Source organism: Podarcis vaucheri (assembly GCF_965113315.1).
Source record: "Podarcis vaucheri genome assembly, chromosome: 10".
In the NCBI taxonomy this organism is placed as follows: domain Eukaryota; kingdom Metazoa; phylum Chordata; class Lepidosauria; order Squamata; family Lacertidae; genus Podarcis; species Podarcis vaucheri.
Window position 1 is genome coordinate 50,315,473 of NC_138748.1, and position 23,471 is coordinate 50,338,943.

At 43.5% G+C, this 23,471-nt stretch overlaps 2 protein-coding genes across 2 annotated transcripts in view; both read right to left on the reverse strand.

Annotated features, from left to right (window-relative positions):
• CHST11 (carbohydrate sulfotransferase 11) overlaps positions 1-8,928 on the reverse strand; it is a 223,360-nt gene extending 214,432 nt beyond the window's left edge. Inside the window, exon 1 of the mRNA XM_082240624.1 lies at positions 8,782-8,928. The gene's annotated coding sequence lies outside the window, so the exon portion shown is untranslated. The remainder of the gene's footprint in view (positions 1-8,781) is intronic.
• A 3,870-nt stretch (positions 8,929-12,798) lies between these two features.
• TXNRD1 (thioredoxin reductase 1) overlaps positions 12,799-23,471 on the reverse strand; it is a 28,927-nt gene continuing 18,254 nt past the window's right edge. The window contains exons 9-14 of the mRNA XM_082240548.1: positions 23,097-23,173; positions 21,165-21,321; positions 20,503-20,610; positions 19,366-19,461; positions 16,502-16,636; positions 12,799-14,175 (exon numbers count right to left, since the gene is read on the reverse strand). Of these exons, the coding sequence (XP_082096674.1) occupies positions 14,113-14,175; positions 16,502-16,636; positions 19,366-19,461; positions 20,503-20,610; positions 21,165-21,321; positions 23,097-23,173 (636 nt within the window). The 3' untranslated portion in view covers positions 12,799-14,112. The remainder of the gene's footprint in view (positions 14,176-16,501; positions 16,637-19,365; positions 19,462-20,502; positions 20,611-21,164; positions 21,322-23,096; positions 23,174-23,471) is intronic.

Below are 23,471 nucleotides of genomic sequence, written 5' to 3' on the forward strand. Positions count from 1 at the left end.
CATTTGTGGAGAATAAGCATACCCACTTGTGGCAAACCTGGTTTATTCCAGAGGAAGGAAGGAAGGAAAACTCAAAGTGAAATTGCTGAGGATTGGAAATCTTTTTTTGGAATGGAGAATGAGAGCTGAGGTGACAACAGGGATTGACAAATCTGTCAGTTTGGGTTTTCCAATTTCAAATCTTAGGGTTGCCATATTTCAAAAAGTGGAAGTCTGGACACAAAACTTGTTGAGCTTTTTTAACAAAATAACAAATAACATTTTAGAGCTGTTTTTGAGGAAAATGGCCAATACAGAAATACAGCTGGATTTTCCCAAACATTTAGTCGATTTCCGCCTGGACACTGCTTTTTACTGCAGTTTTCTGGGCATGTCAGGGAAATTCCAGACGTATGGCAACCCTACTAATCTTCAATTCAGTTCTCCACATTGCCATATCCATTTGCAATTTTTTACAAAAAATAAAATCCACACGAAAATTTGTCAACATTTTAGTTGGAATTTCTCCTAATAAACAATCAATCATTTTTGGGTGTGCTGCATTTCCAAAGTTAATGCCATGCTCAAGGCAGCTTACAATGTATAAAAAACTTCCAAGGTGGCTTCCTCTTTGAGTTTTCCATACATTTTGAGGTGAGGCTTGCGTATTGAGTTTTGGGTTTTCAAACGTTTTGGAAGTCGAACGGTCTTCCGAAATGAATTACGTTCAAAAACCAAGGTACCACTGTATATGCATTTTCATGCACACTTTCCCACAATATATGCATTTTTGTACATGTTCATGGTTAGGGAAGCTCCATCTCAAAATCTGAAAATGTGAGTTTCAATGGATAGCTGTGCTTCCGTTTGCTGTTTGTTCCAGACGTGGATATTGGGTAGTTAACAGGCAAACAAAAGTGAATTCATCCCTCATCCCTAGTTAACAAGCGCAATCTGATGATGTGAAAAGCCTCAAGCGCCACACAGGGCAAGCAGCTCAAAGTAACTGTTGTGGGGAAGGCCCTATGGAGCCTATAACAAGGGCTAGGATGCCTTACAGCCTGAGGTAAAGACTAGACACTGGGTCATTCAGAAGCTACCAAGAATGTCTACTGACACTAGGGTTGAGCCAAGATTTCTCTGAATATATTTTTCCAGTGGTTTCTTTTCTTTTGTTTTTCTTTCCTCCCACCCCTAGAAAACAACCCACTTGTGGAGAGTTTTATTTGTAGTGACTGACCTTCGCTCCCCCCACCCACAAAAAACCCACCCGTGGGCGATGCTATGACTGTGCAGCATTCAAAATGGCAGCCAGACTTCCAATGCAGTTGTTGTTGCTGCTGGAGGAGGGTGGGACTTACAGAAAAGGAAAGAAGCTTTCCTTTTCCCCCTGCTAACGATGAGCTCCACCACTCCTGAGAAACGTTTCCCCTAATTCATGATGATGATAAGGTATCATACAGTGCAGATGTGTATGTCCTTGCAAGACGTAATTGATCATTTATAGTCCCACTGTGACTTCGTGGGTATAGCCAACAGAGATTCACTTGTCCACTGGTATATTTCCTATCCTTAGGTACCTTTAAAACTACTCAGTTCTGTTATGTACCGCTTAACATATATTTGGAGCACCACCTAATGGAGGCATGTGGAATGAACATACTCTCTGGAAGCGATCTAGCTGGGTTTTCTTAGATATGAACAATTAGAGAAAATGAAATAGTTATTCTTATTCTCTCTCTCTCTCTCTCTCTCTCACACACACACACACACACACACACATCACATTCATATAATAGTAACAACCATTCCCATGGAATACGTTGCTACACTACAACTGCAATCATCCCTGACCATTGACCATGTTGGCTGGAGCTGGTGGAAAAAATAAACATCAGACATAGACTGTTCTTTATATTACAGTTACATAAATATTAAATGCGCAAACACCTTAGGTTGCAACCAGCGCTGCTGTTCCACTAATGCAGCAGACTTTGGCTTGAAAAGCAGAACTTTCCCCTTCTCCGCTTTGGAAGCCCCTTCCCCTGAGCACCCTCAAAATCTGCTCCAGAAGTTTGGAGGGCACATTTTGAGAGAGGGGAGGAAGGAGAAGTCCTGTTGTGCAAGTAGAACTCTGTACATGCAGCACTGGATATATATAAACTGTCACTATTAAATCATTAACAGGCGAAATCTAATATGCTTTATTACAATGTTTGCAATATTTCACCATATTTCAAAGACCATAAACTCAAAGTACTGTAAGCCCCAGTCTTTGACTTCTTGTATATAACCACTTTGAGGAGGGTAACAAAATGCTCCAAATCTTTATCTGGATCCTGAACAAACTAATATTCAATAATAACCAATTAAACTCTTCCGCTCACATCCCTTTTCTGGCCCCAGGTCAAAAATCTGACTCACTCTTCAATCTACCATTTAATTATTTTTCCATGTGTAACTAACAATGTAAACTTCCCCTGGTCAATTAGTATATCAAATTATTTATGTCAAGTTCTCCAGTGAGTATGCATACAAATTCTTTATTAGCTCAGGCATTCGTGATATTCCTTTCCTAGATAACAATTTTTTCCTTTACTAGTGTTCATTTTCTTTCGTTACAAATTGCTGAAGGCTCTTTGCCTGCTTCTCCCAGTGTTCGTGACCCTGCAACAGCCTATCTGACAATGGCTTCTGAAGCAAGGGATGTTAGGTGTGATCATAAGAGTTTCATTAAAATAAAATAAAAAATGTAACATTCCACCTTGCAGTGGATCTCATTATGCTTCTTACAGAACAGCTGCAACTAAAATGTATTTTACATTTTACTATCTGGATGGGTGGTAGGGAAGGGGAGAGAAAGGAAGCTTGAGCACATGGCCTCAGCGTTCCAAAATGCACCCCCAAATTCTCCCAAAAGGCAGGAAAAAGGGGCAGAGACTGATGCAGTACAATACTAAGAAATTGGCCATGTTTCTAGTAAGCGGAAGCTTCTGTAAACTGGGCTTATCCTTTGTGTGACTCTAGCAGGAGTTAAACACCCATAATTTTTCAGGGGAGGGGGATCATAAAAATTATGACCTATAGTGTTTAACTCCAACTAGACTGAGCAAAATTTAGCCAAGGAATAGTGAAGCGATCAATGTAAGAGATGTAAGGCACCTAACACAAATATACTTCATGTGTCGCAATAATGTTCTGCAATCCGGACTTTCTGGGAATCTGCTCTGATAGAAATAGAAAAGTGCCCTAAGTTACGATCTTCCAATGGACCCAGTTATAACACTTTTTGAGGATCTCAAGAGCACCATACCACAGGAGGGTATTGAAATGCACCTCACTTATCAACAGCAGCTAAAATGGCAATTTCTCAAAACTGGGGAGAAAACACCACGTCATTGTTGTTTGATTCTTGCTTATCTAAAGTTTAGGAGATAGTTAATATAGAAAAAAATAGCAAATTTGATAAGAGAAGGCCTTCAAAAGAACAATAAATGGAGTCCGTTTATCCACTTCTAGAATTATATACTGCAAGATTTAATTAATCTGTGCTCATTATTAGAGGATATATATTCATATTTGTCTACAACTTAACATTGTGATGATTATTACAATACTGTTTTCTCTTTGTAATAATCTTTTCTATTTTCAAGAAGGTAGCACGTGGGAATCCAAGAGTGGCAGGGAGTATTTCAGGGCAAAGTCTGTTTATTCATACAAGGAGCTCAGTAAATATCCTCTCTGTTAGGCACTAGGTGCCATTGCAAATTAATGAACTGTCTGTCCCAGATATTTATCCAAAGTTCAGGAGGAACCTTGAGCAGATGTTCTGTGGGCCATGCCTAGGGTACTTTGCCAGTAGCAGAGAGGACCTTCTTCATTGCCTACCAAGGTACTATTGGGTCAGTTGCCATCTCTTAGTCTAACCTACATCACAAGGTGGTTGTAAGGCTAAAATGGGAGGGCAAAGACCATGCTGAGCTGCACTGAGCTCCTTCAGGCAATTGATATAACTTAAATCTTATCTAGAACACTATAGGATCCTAACTGACCTTGTGAGTTCAGCTCAGAGCATCATTAGTAAAAAGCATATTTGACCCACTTCTTATGCCCTGTGGTCCTTTTTTCATATTCGAGGAGCAATTGAGCACACCCACACAATACAAAGAAAAGGCAGGAACCAAAATGCAGCCATCCTTCAAAAATTTACACTTCTCCGAATTTTGCAATGCAGTCCTCTAGCCAAGTAACGTGTTCAAAAATGAACATACTAGTGTAAAGTGTGCATAAAAGTGCACTCGTTAGTGAAAATAACATGCAAAAATGTGCTGTCTTCTGGAAATTGCTTTTTAAAAATGTGTATAGTAGACAAAATTGCATACAAAATGTGTATATGTGCAGTGTGCATAAATTCACATGCTGGTGAATTCTCAAATGCTGGTGAATTCTCAAATGCTGGTGAATTCTCATGAAGACTTTGTAAATAATAATTGCAAATTGGTATGGAAATGTAGGGAACTGAACAGAAGACGGAGTGGGTGAGTGACAAACAGAAATGCACAGATTTGCCCTTCTTGACTTCTTGACGCCCTGGGTGACCAAGCACCCACAAAATTCTCCATGAAGGGGCCAGGCACCCACAAATTTTGGTGCCAGGGCCATGCACACTGCATGGCACCCACAGCCCTGTGCACCCACGGTTGCAGGGCCAAGCTGGCACTCCTACTCACAGGTGACAATTACAAGCCACATTGTAGAAGCATGGGCTGCTTGGATCTTAGGAAGGGGAACTGAAGACACAGGTTCCCCATTGCTTTTGTGTGATACTGCAGTGAAGTAGTGTCAGCCTTGATACCATTAATCATGAGAAGCAACAATACAGGGAGCTACACAGCCTGCATTAATGATATTTGTTTTAGCTTTCTCATGTGCCTTAAGACAGCATATTCATACGTGGAACAGTGAATGGGCAATGTAAACCAGTTGTAAACAAGCCATAGGCATTAGATCGTCTCTGCCACATGAGAGGCAAAGCAATTGCCTAAATACGTATTTTCCCCTCCTAATTCCTCCACCAGGGAGTCTTCTAAATAAGTATCTTCGAAGCTATATTGCATTGCACAGGGATGCAGGGAATATCATGTTGGCATCTGTAATGTATGCAATAAACAATAAACAGTGGAATAAAATGAATGAATTCATCTTCCTGGGACCTGCCTCTATTCATATTCCAGCTGACTGCAGACTGATGAAGCCGCTTGAGGAGACAATAAAGTTGAACGCATTGGTGTCGTAGCCTTCACAAATTAGAAGGTACAAATGAGTCTTGCTTGGGAATTGCTTTATGCACCTTCTTCTAAATTAGCAATGCTTTTTAAGAAAAAAAATATCCAAATGACTTTTGTCTGAAAAAATTGTTTCCAAACCATTTTTAATCAAAAAAACTGGAAACAAAGTTTGAGCTAATTCGTATCCCCTCTTTCCCCATTACTATTTTTTTTTTCGGCGGGGGTGGAAAAAGACATCCCAGTGTGGGTGGGAGCTACAGCTCAGTCTGTTCTGCATACAGGCTCAGTCCTTGCCATCTAAGGTGGCTGCTTATGCATCATAAGAAAAGGAAAGGAAGTGCAGTACCCACAAAAAAGTGATCAAAGGGGGACACCGATTTTCAAAGAATTTTCATATTCTAATTTATAGGTGTGAACACAGATTTAGAAATAAATCACTATCGTTTAGATAGAAATGCAGTACATCACCCAATAGTGGGAAAACTGGCATTGGTTCTCATAAAACGAGTACAGTGGTACCTCGGGTTACATACGCTTCAGGTTACATACGCTTCAGGTTACAGACTCCGCTAACCCAGAAATATTACCTCGGGTTAAGAACTTTGCTTCAGGATGAGAACAGAAATCGTGCAGTGGCGGTGCAGCGGCAGCAGGAGGCCCCATTAGCTAAAGTGGTGCTTCAGGTTAAGAACAGTTTCAGGTTAAGAATGGATCTCCGGAACGAATTAAGTACTTAACCCGAGGTACCGCTGTAGTTGTATCATGCATAGTCTCAAAAGCTATCAAATCTAGATTCTCACCATTATCTTTCCTTTGTTGGGGTATGCTAATCTTGTCACAATTGTGACTTCATTGGCACAAGAGGTAGTGAGGACCACTTTAATTTGGTGTGCATTGGGGGGTTCCTCCAGATGTCGATAGAGTCCAACCCCCATCGCCCCAGCCAGCTTGGCCAACGGTCAGCAATGAGGAGAGATACATTTGGAGGACCACAATTTCCTCATCTCCAATTCAGACAAATGAATGGAGAATAGGTTTGGCAGTGCTTACTAGCCATGACGGCTATATATATGGCAGAATGTCTCTGAACACCACTTGCTGGGGAGCAAAAACAAAACAAGGCTATTGCCCTTATGCCCCACTTGTGAGATTCCCAAATGCATTTGGCTGCTGTGAGAAGCAGGGTGCTGAAATTTGGTGTGATCCAGCAAGAATTATTATAAACACACACACACACACACACCCCGCCACCGCCAACTGTGCAGAAGTTCCCATACTTACTGACTCTGCCATCCCAAAATGGACAAATACCAATAGTGTTTGCACAGAGTGAAAAAGAAAAGGTGTGTCAGTGTGTGTGTGTGTGTGTGTGTGTGTGTGTGTGTGTGTAGGCAGCGTGCCAAGAACAGTGTCTGCCTCCAGGTATGTCCCATGTGCCCGTTATAATGTTTAATTAATCCCTGTCTTTTTAAATCCAGGAATGAAATAATTTATGGAATGAGGTTTGGATCACAGTGTTCTTGAGCAGTGTCCTTGACTCATAATATTGCTTCATAACCTGTCTTTCCCATTCTCCAGGGCAAGCAAGCATTCAGCAGTCTGAATTTCCTGTCCTTTTCATCATTTCTTGTCTCTCTCACAGGGTTTTAAATTTTTTTTAAGTTAAAAAATAAACAAACTAGAACAGAGAACATAGCTTGCTGGCTGCATTTGCAAAGCAATTTTTTTCCTGCTTGCATGGAAAACGCATGATCATAGCCTAGAACATAACCACAGAGCAATAAAATCAGACTGATGACACATCCTGACACACCCTGGATTTTTGCAAATGTAAGAGAAACACAAAGGGCAGCCTAGCTTTAATACTTTTGGAATAATTAGCATACCAGAACACCAATTCTTGATATGCAACTGTCAACAGATCAGCCTAGGAATAGCATTTTTCACGATGAATAATAATGCATTCTGTTTACATTTTGAATACTAATAGGGGGGCTTTCTTTCCTGAAAGTGTTGCACAGTATGCTACTTTAAATGTATGTTGTTTAAGTATTTCTATATCTAAAACTGTTCGTAATAGCCATTAAAATTTCTGTTAGGCCACTGGTGGGCCAGCTGTAGCTGTGGTGGACTGTAGCTGCATTGTCTTGGGGTGATACTGTGTTGGGGGCATTGTGGGAAATTAAAATGTGACTGAGGCTCAGCAGCCCTTTGTGGGGTTGCAGGGGTATAGTTTCTTGATTCATTTGAACTGGGAAGCTATGATTACCAGTTTTGGAGTATTCCAGGATCAAACAACTTCATATCATGGCTTAACATTATGGTTTGTTCCAAAGCTAGTAACCATAGTTTCCCAGTTCAGATGAAACAGGAAACTATGGTTAATTGAAGGCTTCCTGGTTTATTTGCTTGTGTCTTCAAGGAGTGAAGAGGTGTTGCGGGAAGGGCAAAGGGTTCATTCATATCTTTTTAAATTGAGATATGCTTGCCTGAGTGCAGCAACTGTTTTGTTTTGTTTCTCTACCATATCTTTCACCTGTGCCCAAGTGAGAGAAAAGGGGACTAGGTAGTTTGGAAGGGATGATTTCAAAGGGAAATTAAAAGGGAAACGGGGTGGTTAGGCAAGACTGAATTACGTCTGCCTGAAAAGAACTGGGATAGTATCTCAGATTTAAATTCCACTGAGTTCCATTGGGATTACTCCCAGGTGAGTAGCAGGATTGCAGCTACAGCCTCACCTTACCAATGGCGTTAAGAGGGAGAAATATTTGAATCAAACATCTGTAGAGCTGGGGGAGGCTTGGAGGGCCACGCAGAGAGGAAAGGGGAAAGAAGGAACCCTTGTTCTGGCTTCTGCTAGCACACTGAGTTAGTTGAATCCAACCCTATACATTTAGGATCTATCTCTTGACTGTAATCTATTTTAACTGATTTTAATATTCTATTGTTGTAGTTGACCCTGGGACCTCTGGTGAAGGGCAGTAAGAAATATTACTATGACTGCTATTAATACGAAATCCATGTCATATGTTCTTGTGTGTTAAATAAGAAGCAGGTACAGTTACTTTGTGCAAAAAACTATAAAAAAGTGTTTGCCTCAATGGAAAGATTTGCTAGTAAAAATAATCAAATACAGGCTACATGCTGTTCCTTTGCTCAGTTTGCAATAGACTCTGCATTCCAGGTGGGATAGTTTTGGAGGACGTACCTGCCATCCTAAATGCAGACCTTCCGTGCTGTGCTGACCCAGCAGATCCACCCAATAATTATAGAGAAAGAAGGAACCAAGAGACATCTAATCCTCAGTGCTGAGATGAGGCCATCCAGTCTTCCTCTCTTGATCATACTGTACAAGGGAAACCACTGATCATTCTGGGCCAAATCTGGTTTCTTGAGTTGCACCTTGTACTATCCCTCTCCCCAAATTACACTTATGAGGCTTTGGCATACAGAGCCAAGCCATTGCACTATCTTCTAACCCAGAATGGCATATACCAGGGGTCAGCAAACTTACCGTGCTTCGGGCCAGTGTCTCCAGTGCCGATTGCACGGCGGGCTGGAGGGCGGGGGAGTGCGTGCCCATACGTGTGTGCACCCACTATTTCCAGTGCACTTCCAGTTCGGAGGAGCACCCAGAATAGCTTCTGCGCATGTGCACGGGCCACCTCCGACCCGGATGTGCACTGGAAATAACGCTTACGCATGCACACAAACTATTTCCGGTGCTCCTCCGACCCGGAAGTGGGCAGCCCCACAGCGCAGCACCAGAAAGAGCGGGTGGCGGCAGTGGGTGTTGCCACGGGCTGGATAAAGGAGTCCCTCGGGCCTTATCCGGCTCGCGGGCCTTAGTTTGGGGACCCCTGGCGTATACTGAGTGGCGGCAACTTCCCCAGGTCTCAGATAGAGAAGTCTTGCTTGAGATTCTCCTAACTATAAATGCCAGGGATTGAACCAGGGGATTTCTGCATGTGAAACATCTGCTCTACTGTAAAAGGCAGAATAGGAAAACGGATGGGCACATACCCTCCAACATTCCTTAAGATGCAAATGGGGACATTTCCCTCAAAACTAACCCTCCTTGGCTCCCCATTTTTGTACCCTCACGCACAGAGCATTTCCTGTCAGAAGAAGGGAGAGTCCTACCACCACTAAACCAACGGGACACAGCACACATGCCTTCCACCACCCTGAGAAAACCCTTTAAACCTGATTTTTTATTTTATTCATTGGTAATTTACAAACACACACCAATAAATGTTAGAAAGGGGCAAGATTAGACGTGGACAAAGCACTGAAGAAGTTGAACCTGGGCAGTCATAAACAAGCACCAGTTAGTTCAATGGAGATTACCTCAGGAAACCATGCATAGGATTGCAGTCGTGATAAACCTAATAAACGGGGTATTATGCCAAGACAGCTGCCTGCAGTTTTTATTATCTTTGGGGCATAGCTATGGGGCTGTCATGATGAGCTCCTGTTCTTCAAAATATCGCACTACATCTCATTTTGCTTGTATGGTCACAGCTACTTCTCATGGCAAGTTTTAGACTGGACAGTGGAAAGCCACTGAGTATTTCAATCAGACAGAAGAATGAGAAAGACATGCATTCGTAATAGCTACTAGTAGCAGATCACATTTCACATACAGGCGGCAGACTGACCAAAGAGGTCACGCTCACAACTGCTAATGATGAGTGGCTTAGAATTAATCTTGCAAAACGTGAATCTGGCCAGATAACAACAAAGACTCCTAATTGACTTGCGGAGCTTGCTAAAATTGCTGAATTGCCATAAATGCGACATGAAATATCTTCGGAGAAATCTGGCTTGCATTCATTGGGGAAATTTTTTTAACATGTTAATATCTAATAAAATCAAGAGCAGAGCAGGGGCAGAATGCAAATGCCATTTAATTTATTACATCTGGCGCCTCACATTTGATTTGCTATCAAGTCTCTCTTTTGGCAGGCAAGAAAACAATTGTTTGAAGTGAAGGGTAGTGCTGTGCCTTCACTCACAAAACACACAGCAAATTTTTAAATCCCTTTTAGAAATAGTAATATTTGGAATTCTCCAAATATGCTACTTCTATTATATTTAAATTCAGTTAATTCAGTCTGAAAATGCAAGTGGTTTACATTTTCCAGTGAATTAAAGAAGCATCTATGTATTTAACACTTATAGAGCATAAAGGTATGTTGCATATGCACCATCATAATCCCCAAGCACTTGTCTCTACCATATGGAATAGAGAGGTAAAGGAGAGAACAGGTCATGTACGCTAAAAAGGTGGGGGAGAGGGGAAATTTCAGCTGGGACAGCCTTACATGTAGCGTCAAGAATCACAGAATTGCAGAGTCAAAAGGGGTAATCGAAGTCCTAATCCCCACAATGCAGGAATCTCAACTAAAGCATCCATGACAGATGGCCATCCAACCTCTGCTTAAAAACCTCCAAAGAAGGAGAGTCCACAACCTCCTGAGGGAGTCCGTTCCACTGTCAAACAGCTCTTGCCGTCAGAAAGTTCTTCTGATGTTTAGCCAAAACCTCCTTTGCTTGTAATTCCTGAAATTCCCTCTTGTACACCTGCGGACCGAAGAGCAGAGCTTCTGGATCAAGCAAAAGGCCTGTCTAGAACAGCATCTTCTTTCTCAAAAGCAGGCTGAGCGCAAAAGCGTTTCCCCATGGCTGCTCCCAACAACTAGTCTTCAAATCCCAGCAGGAGACTATAGACATCACGGAGCTGCCGCTGATTCAATTTCTCCTCCACAGATTTCTCTATGCTTCTCACCCTAACCTACCTCAGAGTTTTTTTGTGAGGATTAACCATATGCCACCTTGAGCAACTTGGAAGAAAAAGGTGGGATTTGATGCAGTAAATAAATAGCAAGTATCTGTGGATAACTAAACTTACCACGGCCTGGGCCTATTACATCATATAATTACACAATCCTCATTACAGAGTGATTGTGGGCAAGTAGTGCTTGGTCGGTTAAGGCTCTTTTATTATTTCGTTTAACATCATTTATATGCCACTTAATTCTTTTTTTTTAAAAAAAGAAGTCTAACTAAACAGCTTACAAAAATACTCGTAGATTTCTTGAAACTTGTATCTAAGGGCTCATCTACAAAGCTCCCGTTTTGAGCTCAGCCTGTGCATACACAATCTGAGTCCAATTGAACTCAATGGACTCACACCCAGCTCAATTATACATAGGATTGCGAACGTTGTCCCTGAGCTCCAGCAAACCCAATGTGCACAATGAAGGCTTAAAAGAGTTTGTTTGTGTAAATAACTATGTCAGTCAATCTATAAGTTATTTGCTGTATCCTGTATTTACAAAATCTGCCTACAAAATCTGCAGCTCAGCCAAATCGATTGATTACCGGAAAAGCTGTTAAAAGAGATAGTCTCAGAATGGAACTGCTTGTAAGCTGCAGCTGCCAAATGCGTTAGGATCTGTAGCTAATCCATGATTTACATGTCCTGCCTTTGTGGCAGAGGCTGTTGCTATACCACTCCTCTTGCAAGGGGAAGCAAGGTCTGGCTTGCTTAGAGCCGGGGCGGGGGGAATCCAGATCACTAAGCACGCAAGCTGTACCTTGTTAGATCAATACCTAGCCCGATAATGTGCTTTTTGCATTAGTGTGCTGTTTTGGATACAGCAGTGAGTGAGTGAGTATCCATCCCTGGTCAAATAATCCCCGACACCACCAATTTGTGCTATTGCCAGTTTTCTGACTAGGTCTTTGTGGGTGCAAGTCTAGCAGTGGGACTGGACTGGTCCAGTGAGCAACTTTTTACATGGTTCTTCCACCAGCTAAGAAAGGTTTGTGCACAAGTAATTGGCCCGCAGATGGATTAGGGTACATGGCTAATAGCCATAGCCCTCAAGTAGAGGACAGTTCCCAACCCCTTTCCATTTAACATCAGGAAACTTCAGTATGAAGCTGTAACAACAGCTGCCCATGGAAGATTGTAATAGGTTTTGCTCCACTCTTCTCTCCAGGAGCACAGCATTAAGGCAGGACCTATACAGTAGTCTTATAAACTTCTCTTGCTGCTCAACCTGTCTGGAGGATAAGGGGATCAGTGGCTACGAATCATGATGGCTACGTTCTAGCTCCACTGTCGGAAGTAGCATGCCTCTGTATCCCCGTTGCTGGAAATCTCATGTGGGAAGAGTGTTGTTGCCCTCGGGTTGTGCTTGCAGGCTTCCCACAGATATCTGGCTGCTCTCTGTGAGATTCAGGGCGCTGAATTAGGTGGGTCTCTGGGCTGATGCAGCAGAGCTCTGCTTATGTCCTTATAGGAGTGTGCTCTCTAACCTAGAGACTGCAAGGCACACAAATGCATGCTCCTTCTCATTCGGAGGGTAACATGAATCTGGGTCCTTTATGTTGTGCATTTTGCACAGCTGCTCCCATAGGGCTATCGCACCACAGATCCCACAACTTCTCCAAATCACAGGTACAGGAGAGTCACTATCTGAACAAGCTGGTGCAATGAAGTAGATTTTAAAAGATCGTGCCCATTTCTAAAAGACAGTTTTACTTTTTGCTTTCGTTAAGTACACATGAAGTACACAAAGTTTTATCAACAACAGTGGCAGTATTCAAGAAAACAGTTATAGGGTATCTCAAAATAGAATTTATGATCCAAATAGATTTTGTTTATGATCCATTATATACAAACAAACAGAGTTAGCTGTATGAAAAGGAGGGATTTCACTTGAGAAGGAATTCAACAATGTAGCTGACATCATAAAACCAAAACAAGCCAATAACACCTCTTTCTCACAAACTTTAAATGGCCATAGTGAAAGGCTTAGTTATATTTTTGCCAGGCACCTAAAGTTATGTAACAAAGGCGCCAGGTGAGTCCACAAATGGGGAGCCATCCCAGAAAAGGCCTCTCGTGTTGCCACCCTCCAGATCTCTCATGAAGGAAGGCCTCATATGATGATTTCAGGGTCCGGGTCAGTTCGTATGGGGAGATGCAATCCTTGAGGTATTGCGGCCCTAAGCCATTTAACCATATTGGTTAAAACCAGCATTTAGAATTGGGCCTGGATGGGTGTAATATGCTCAAACCGTCTTGCCCCGGTGAGTAACCTGGCCACTGAATTCTGCACCAGCTGAAGTTTCTGAACTGGCATCAGAGGCAGTCCTACATAGAGCTCATTGCAGTAATCTAACCTATCAGTGATGGGAGTATTTAATCTTTGATCTATGGGCTTAGGGGAGCCACACCAATCTGCAGCTCTGGGTAAAAAGAATAAAGGAAGATAAGTGAAAATAAGTTGCTTCTTAGAACGGTGCACTAAAAAATCCTTCACAGGCTTGGTTGCTCATTTCTGTACAAGTCTGGAGAGATGACGCATTGCGTGCACCCCCTACAGAAGGGGGCTTGCAATGAGGCTGCTACATGCTGCAACTCTTGGGCTATTTCATAGCAACGATCTGAGGAAGTGGGGAAACAAATGGGAGGAACGCCTTCATTCCAGGAGAGGAAAAGTCTCAAGCTGTGCCAGCAAACTTTCCATCACTGCCTACCAGAAAAGGCTGGTTTTAGGCTGCGACTTCATGGAAGCATCTTGCGCAATGCCTTGCCAAGCAGCAGCTTGATATGGGAGCCCAGCCCACTGTTGGATCCGTTGCCATAACATTCAGTCACCGCCAGGAACTAAGCAGTTCTTCACTCGCCCCATCGACAGGGGCGGAGAGGTAATGGACGCATTGGCTGGTTCTTGCTTCCTAGGCTGCTTTGCTTGGCCCTTCGGGAGTTAGCAACGGTGACGAACGCCAGTCTCTGGCAATGAGGGAACAGTGGGGGGGCTTAACCTCAGCATCCGGATTGGGTGATATCTCCACCTGACCTCTTCGTCACGGATAACGTGGTGAATATCTATAAAACAAAGGAGGACGGGGGGAATAAAACAATTGGATCATGTCGGAGAGGACTTTTATGTTCACGTCAAAACTCAGGGCTACCCTCTGCCATTGGCTGACTCTAGGATGTGCGGTCTTGGAGAACCACTGCTAACAACTCAGTGGATGTGAATCACAAGAGGGAAGGGGACCGCTGCATTGATATGCTGCCTTCAGGCCTCCATTAGGCATGGCTGGCCACTGGGAGGACAGGATGTGGGTTAGATGGCCCTTTGAGCTGATCCAAGCTGGGCTCTTCTAAATTCTAGACTTCTTTATTAGTGTGCATTATAAAGCTGCACCAGATGTTTGGGGATGGGAATGACACCCTACCATGCAGAACTTTTTCTACCCTCCATTATTGGAAGAGCCGTTAAAATTACACTGGATGCTCTTGCATCACAGCAGTCCCATTTTCTTGCCCTCTTTCAAGGCTTCAGACCCTGCAAATTGAAAGAAATGAAGGGGAAGTCACGTGGCTTCCCACCACAAGTGCCTCTTATCGTTCTGCAGGAAGTGAAGGGGGGGAGGCAGACGTTTTATTGCACTGCCTGCAGATAATTATTGAGCAGATATGAGTCTGCGGCTCAGAGATTATTTGCCCTCTAGGACGATGAAGATCTACCAGAGACAGAAAAGGAAGACTCCTGAATAGGCTCAATTGAAATTAATGGGAACTGTGCCTGAGTAATAACTATATTTCTAGTTAAAGCAGGTGTAAGGAGCCTTTGGTTCTCCAGATGTTGCTGAACTACAGCTTCCATCAGCTCTGGCAAAACCAGGGATGATGGGAGTTATAGTCCAGCAACATCTGGAGGCCCAGACTTCCTCCATGGTCTGAGTCATGGCAGCTCTCTGCTGGCTACTATTGGCCTTCACAGGTGCCATCTTAAGACTTTTGCCCTTCCCTTCGGATGAGTTTTAGCTCCTAGTTTAGAGAGCAAATCGAAAAGCAAATTACAGGAAACGTGGTAAGCTGCCTTTAGTTGAGGTTTATCAGACAACTGCTAGCTTTGTTTTGCAGACATATAAGTCTAGGTAGGAGGATTACAGGAAATCAAATCCACTCCAGTCTAAATGGTTCAAAGCAACAGTAATTAGCTAGCATCAAAGTCATCTCTAAGGGGGAATAAATTGAGAGCAGAACAGAGCGCCTGTACATGTTAGCCATGCAAATAAGCCTGAAGCTCCTGCAGAAAAAAAGCAAGGATCTCAATCTTCAGCCGGCTGAAAATGCTCTGTATGCAAGGAGAATCATGAATGCATCCACCCTTTGAAACAGAAAAAAAAAATCCAAACTCAATCAGTTTTTAAAATTCCATTATTATTATTATTTATATTGCTGTTGTTGAATGGGCCGTAGCTTAGCGGTAGGCTATGTGCTTTGCATGCGCAAGTCTCCAGTCTCCATCCCCTACATCGCCAGGCAGGCGTGGGAGAAAAGGATGCCAGAAACTCTGCCCCTGGCCAGTGCAGACAATAATGAACTAGATGGGCCAGCAGTCTGACTCAGCACAAAGCAGCTTCCTATGCTCCTATTATTATTATTTTAATAGAAACTGCAATCATTTTCGTGAAACCTTTCGTCCTTTAATTTTTGTGGCTTGCTCAACGTATTATGAGGATGATTATAGTGATATATTAGAACAGCTTCCTCTGCACATTTTGTAGCTCTCTCTCTCCCCCATTGTGTTGTTTTTAGATTTTTAGATACAGCGGGTTATGAGAGAGAAAAGTCAGGGTGTACAAATGTGAAAGGAAATACTGCAAGTTATTTCTAAAGCTGGAGCACTGAAGGAAAGTCCTTGCCTCACTGCTGAACGGTTCTTGCCCTGGCATAAAAAGCTCAATTGTGCTTCTGCACCTGATATTGTGGCCCTTCCAATCCAATCCAACCCATTCGGATTATGAGTGCCTGGCGTTCTTTGGGAATTCTAAGAACCACCCGCCAAAAATCAGTACATTTTTGAAAGGTCCGGTCCACCATCTTGATTCAAAATGGCATCCAATTGTACCTAAACAAAGATAACTAAGGGACAACCAACTTTCTAAAATATACGGCAGATTCTGGCTCAGTGTTGCAGCTCTCCAGGGTTTTAGAAATGGAATCTTTCCCAGCCCTACCTGAAACTGGGACCTTTTGTTTGTTTCGCTTGTGCCCTGCCACAAAGCTATGGTACTTCCTATCTCAATGCAGCTGCTCATACAGAAAGAGTACATAAAACTGTTGCCTTGAAAACAAAATTACTCCAGCAATCCTAGGAAAGGAGGCAGCTTTTTGTAAACCAATGCCACATACTCACCTCTGCACAGACTGGATGGATTCCTATCGTGCTGTCCAACTGTTCTTTTGTTATTCCACATTTTATGGCCGCTGCAAATCCCTGGGTTATTTCTCCTGCATTTGGACCAAGCACATGGAAGCCAATCACACGCTCCTAAGGAACAAGGGGAACAACAAAAGCTTTTTTAAAAAAAATATTCTTTGAGTTTTTACATTAATTGAATACACTGTTCCATTCGTTCTTCAAAATATGCTATCTTATACACAAACGTAAACCAAAATAAATCAAAATTTCTTCGCACATGACTTCCCTCCATCTTATTGTGGCTTCTTATTTCTTCCTTAGCTTTGTAACTGTGTTGTTTTCCTTACTGCACTTATCTTACATAATATATGCTATCTGTTATTTACTTTGCAAAGTTTAATCGAAACACTTCCAAGATTTTGCTTGAGACCAATGTTTTTCCAGGTACTCTTTAAAACAGTCCCACTCCTTTTTAAACCTTTGGGTTTGGTTGATTTCTAATTACTTCTATCATTTTTGCTAATTCCAAATATTCACACAATTTGATTTGCCATTCTTCCTTCGTTGGTGTCCTATCCCCCTTCCAGTTTTTAGCAATCAGCATTCTTGCTGCAGTTGTAGTATATAGGAACACCCCTCTTTTATCATTTGAGATATCAATTGTCAGAATGCCCAGAAAAAAGGAACAACAAAAGCTTGACTCGCTGTGGCCTGAAACAATTACTTTCTTCAGACTGTCCAATACCTGAGAGAACTGGCATTAAATATGTTTCAACCCCTTTTTTTTGTATTTTCATACCTGTCTTAAGAGACACATTATAATCCAACTGTTATAAATCCAGAGGTTCAAGCATACAAAAAATGTCAACAATAAGCTTGTGTGTAGCTTGTTCTGTTTTAACTTTCCACTTTAACACATATCTATTGGAAAATAAATTTAATTGGGGGGGGACCCATTAACAGGGGCTTCAGCTATTTTTTTCACTGCTGTTAAAATATTCTACAGCAAAAGCCATTTGACTGCCAAAACTACAATGTGGTGACTTAGATCATGATCTATGTGCATTAGTTGGTGTGACCAAGGAATGGATTTTTGTGAAAGAAACAAGTTCTGTTCAGTTCTGCTACTGAAAAATCCTTAGGCTAAGCATCTGCTCAGAGACATCCTGCTCTTTAATCCTACCATTTTGGTTTTTCCACTTGGCTCTTTGGTTCCAGTGAAGGATAAACGAGATCTGACCAGCCTGAAATCCACTGGTTTGGATGAAGCATCAACCTATGGTTTGGTGTTATGTGATCAAGACAGACTGGACCTTCAGTCTAGCACAGTCCTTCCTGCCTGACTTCCCTGGGGGTCGAGGCAAGCCACGGTTTGCCAATTTGTACACAGCCCATTCTGCCTAATCAAGAAAGGAGCGGGAAGAGGGCATGTGAGAGCCTCAGGCTCAGATCTGTAACACTAAACTTAAACTAGGGAGTGGGGTGCACTCATGGCAGCAACCCTCTTGTCCTGTGCCCCTGCACATCCCTGCTTCACCCCTGAACCTCCCAGAAGGAAGAGCCTCCTCTTGAGTAGGACCCTCACCTTTACACGCTCCCTTCAGAACTTCCTGCTGCGCACAGGAAGGGCCAGGGGTGAAGGGAAAATGCCCAACAACATGAGTTCTCCTTCCCCAGCTTAAACCCTCATGTGCTCTTTTTGAATGCTTGGATACGGCTTGTGGCAATGTGTGTAGGGGAAATTCTAGTACTGCCTGCATCTATTGTCTAGTTTTCAACCCAAGCAGTTGGGCCTGAGGAAGGGATTCTACATAGCGCTATGGCAATTGCCAGCACAAGCATTTCAGCTTGCCAGATGGAATGATTCCCCCACCTCTCCTTTCCCTACACGCTGCTCTGGGGGAGTCTCTCAACTTTACCCCAAGCCAACTGTGGGGAAGGGAGCTAGTGGAAGTCCTTGCACAGGGCTCATTAACTGAATCCAGCCCTGAGTACTCGGCTTTGCATTCTGAAAGCAACACTAGATATGGACACATACGAACAAAATCATGGACCAGTAACCCTCCAGTTGTTGCTGGACTCCCAACTCCCAGCAGGCCCTGACTGTATGGCTAGGGCTGATGGGAGTTGTGGTCCAGCAACATCTTAAGAGCCACAGGTTCCTCACCTCGTAAGCCTAAACATATCATTTTTGTTTTTCACTGTAGCCCATGTTTAAAATGAGCAAAATGAAGGCTATGGCTAGGATCTAGAGCCTAAAAAGGAGGTTGTTTTTTTAAATAAAAAAAAAGAACTCTGCTCCCCCCCCCCTAACCAATATGCTCCTCTGGCCTGTCAGAAATTGCTTGTGAGGCATCCCTCAGTTTCAAAAGCAGCTTGAGATAAGAACACAAGCATCTGCTTTCCCCACAATCCTTTGGACTCCAGCCATTATTACAAGACGAAAACTAAGGCATCAACAACTATTAACCAGATATTATCTTGAGCAAAGATAAAAGAGGACTGCCACTTAATGAGTGTTAACATCTAGCCAAGGTGCTATTAATTCAGCTACAAAGGCACTATAATTTAAGAGTTGGATTTGTGGGTGTTTTTAAAAACAACCAGTGCTTTCAAGATAACATCCGTGTTTGCCGCAATGAAAGGGAAGCGCTTTATCCCCAAGTCCAAGTGTCATTACAAATTAAGATGCATGAAGTTCACACAAATTCTGTCAGCATTCCCAGCACCGTTTTGTCGGAAATTATATTGTAATGTATTACAACGCATACAAAATCAACACTTTTTTTAAAAAAAGAAACCTCCTTGCTCCTGTAAAATGCTGATGATTCTGAAAAATAGTAGCATGCTATGGTTACCTGATCAGGAATATTGCAGATGACCTTTGCATAGCATCTGTTGTTGTCCCGGGCTGGGACCGTCCATTCAAGTGGCCAGAAGTAACTGTGGTAAACCTGGGAAAGCAATGGAGACATTTAAGTGTTTGTGGAGACTTTTTTAGTTTCTGAAAGGCATTATGCAGCAGCAGTCCAAGGGGAATGGGAAGAGCAGGCAGGGCAATGGCACTCACCTACCTTCCCAATGCTAAGCATCGTTGCTACTTCCAGAGTGGGAGTGAGGCATGAGGAGCTCAGTTTGGTACAGGTGTGGCACTTTGCCCCTCTCAGGAACTGGCCAGAGACACTTGGCGCTGAGAAGCCAGCTGATGAATGTCAACAGTGGCAGAATAGGACCTCTCCCTGAACACTCACAACCCCTGGACTAGCCTTACCTAGAGATGGGGGGAACTGAACCTGGGCTCTTCTGCATACAAGGCAGATGTTGTACCACTGAGCTACAGATGTTACTCTGATGCATTCCTGGACACAGGCACACAGATGTTTATAAAGATGCAGGCCTGTCATCCACACAGGCTCATGGCTATTGGCACCAGACTAAGTGACGCAACTGAATGATGTGATTGTGTAGCCAACCTTGAGAAGGACCAGATAATGGTAAAGGTAAAGGACCCCTGGATGGTTAAGTCCAGTCAAAGGTGACTATGAGGTTGCGGCGCTCATCTCGCTTTTCAGGCCAAGGGAGCCGGCGTTTGTCCACAGACAGCTTTCCAGGTCATGTGGCCAGCATGACTAAACCGCTTCTGGCATAAAGGGACACCGTGATGGAAACCAGAGCACACGGAAACATCGTTTACCTTCCCACCACAGTGGTACCTATTTATCTACTTGCACTGGTGTGCTTTCAAACTGCTAGGTTGGCAGAAGCTGGGACAGAGCAACAGGAGCTCACCCTGTCGCAGGGATTCAAACCACCGACTTTCTGATCGGCAAGACCAAGAGGCTCAGTGGTTTAAACCACAGCGCCACCTGCATCCAAGATGATGGTCCTACACACACACACACACACACTAATCTAGAAGTAGAAAGGGGCACAAGATCGGCCTTGTGTTACACAATATATTGATACTATCTTTTATACAGACTTGTTAGGCTCACCTCAATGTTGTCCACCCCAAATGTCTCTATGGCTTTTTCTTCCGAGTAACCACAGGCGCCGTATTCCAGAGGAGTGAATACCGTGGTGGGAACATTGACGTAGTCACACTGTCAAGGAAAAGGCGCTTTTATATGAGTGTCACACTTCCAGCGGCATCAGTAACAAAACATTGGGGTAGCTTCAGCAAAGGCGGGTGGAGCTTACAAGTTGCTTCTGTGCTGCTCACCTGGGCTGCCGCTTTACTGAGATGGAGGGGGAGGGAGGCGAGGGGAAGGCAGCACATGGTGCAGGTGCAGTGGTGCCAATCAGCTGAGCTCCCCACACCTCGCCCCCCCCCTCCAGTAAGCAGCAGCAACACTCGCTGCCAGGAAACCAGGTGCACAACAAGCTCCCCCTTTGCTGCCCCCGCTAATGGTGGGTGAACGTGCCCTGGAAGCGAGGAAAACACATTTGTCTGCAACAGGTTTTTAAAAATTCCATAAGACTAATAAAACCCATACGAATAACAACGCAGACCCTCATTGGGCCAATGCACTATCAATCATGTAAACAAGAGTGCATGGGGGGGGAGACGGGGTGGCAGCTTGCGTTATTATTCTGACTGTGGGGTGGGGAGAGGTTAGTTTTCTTTAAAATGCATGATGATAAACCTCTCGCTCACCTTTGTGTTTGCGCCACCGTAAAGCCTCCGTACCAACAGCCTCCCTGCATGGATTGCCACTGGCGTCAGCTCCAGCTTGCCTTCCAACACATCTCCAATGGCATAGATATAAGGCACATTAGTTTGCTCCTCCTCATTGACAGGGATCTTTCCTGTTCTACGAGAGGGAGAAAAGAGGAGAGGTTCAGTGGCCTGTAGGTCGCGAATCCCTTCTTTCAAATCAAACTTCGGACAATTCAGACTGTTCCAATGCCAGGGCAAGAGTCCATGCTGTGTTCATCTTGGCCGTGGCAGGATTTGTGATTCAGATGGCGAAACCTGATGCATCTCGCAGACTTAGCCCAGTGTCCTCAGAACAATGTTTCATGTCCACAGAGAACAGGCTTGGACCCAAATGGGAATGGATTCAAATTACATAGCCATTTGCACATAAATTCAGGCAGAATGTGGGCTGCCAGACCACAAAATGCAGGGATTATTGTCAAAGTAGGTAGGAAGAAGAAGAAGAAGAAGAAGAAGAGTTTGGATTTGATATCCCGCCTTTCACTCCCCTTAAGGAGTCTCAAAGCGGCTAACATTCTCCTTTCCCTTCCTCCCCCACAACAAACACTCTGTGAGGTGAGTGGGGCTGAAAGGGAGAGCTCACTAGGGATCCAGTACTTCAGTGCCTTTTAACAGCAGCATGGAAATGAGAATTTTGCAAAGCCCCCGTTTCCTTTTATTGCAGTGCTATGATAGGAGAAGCATCACCTTTCACATTCCGCCTCCCCACCTTTGCATAACTGCTAAAAACATAGGAGCACAGGAAACCAACATATACTGAAGTCAGGCTAATGGTCTCTCTCACTCAATATTGTCTGCAATGACTGGCAGTGGCAGCAACTCCAGGGTTTCAGACAAGAGTCTCTCCCAGCCCTACCTGGGAGACGGCAGGGATTGCACCAAGGACCTTCTGCATGCAAAGCAGATATTCCTGAGTTCTCTCTCTCTCTCTCTCTCTCTCTCTCACACACACACACACACACACACACACACGGAGCCCCATTATGCAACCAAACTGGAAAGCGTACACAGTACAAAGGGTATAGTTCACAGTGGTAACTGACATGAATAGTTAAAAAAAAAAATATCTGGACCACGAAACTGGCAAGAGCGAAATAATGCAGAACCCTAGATTGCAGAGCTGCTAATCATTAACATTCCAATTACTGCAAAAGTCCACCCTCTTTGCATGTTCAGTAATGAGATATAGACATATATCAGAAATAGAGGGTAGAATTCCTCCTTATTTATTTAAAATAAAAAAATTCCTTCCAGTAGCACCTTAAAGACCAACTATGTTAGTTCTTGGTATGAGCTTTCGTGTGCATGCACACTTCTTCAGATACACTGAAACAGAAGTTGCCAGATCCTCCTATATAGTGAGAAGGTGGGGAGGGGTATTACTCAGAAGGGTGGTGGGAATGGGAGATTGGCAGATAGCTGAGATGAGCCTGTTGACGACTCTTAACGACTGCAATAGGTCTTACAGGAAAATATCTTCCTTATTTATTTGTTTAATTTATTTATTACATTTATATACCTTTTCCTCCAAGGAGTTCAAGGTGGTGTACATGGTTCCCCTCCTCCTCCCCATTTCACCCTCACAACAACACAATGAGGTATGTTAGGCTAAGAGATGGTGACTGGCCCAAGGTCACCCCAATGAGCTTCATGGCTGAGGGGGGATTCAAACCCTGCTCCCCCAGGTTATAGTCCAACAGTCTAACCATTATGCTGCACCGGCGCTCTCCTTATTGCAACAGAACAGCATTGGAAATTTATCTCTCCCCCCCAAAAAAAATAAATGCTTTAAGTCAATCCAATTGATGTTGTAAAAAAAACAACAACACATAGCCACAGTACTTAGACAGTCAAGAGATTAAACCTTACTTTTCATTGATCTTCACTCCAACTTTCTCCAAGCCAATTTTTCTTGTGCAAGCATCCCTCCCTATGGCCAGCAACACCTGCAGAACGTCAGTGTTTGTGTTAGTCATATATCTCCCAGGCAGTGACAGCAGGTGCCCATTGGAGCTGGTTGAGTAGAAGGCAGGGAGGTCAACAGTAGGTGGCACCAGAGGCAATGGAAGGTGGTGGTAACTAATGCTTTTTGCCCCAACCTCCTCCCTGCTGAGTTCTATAGGGCCTATAGAAGCAGCAACAGTCGATAACCAATGTCAGTCTCTGGGCTAGTAAACACAGGAAGGGGAGGTCAAGCGAGGGCAGACTGAGGCTACTGGGCCAGTGCTTCATTCTCACTTATGA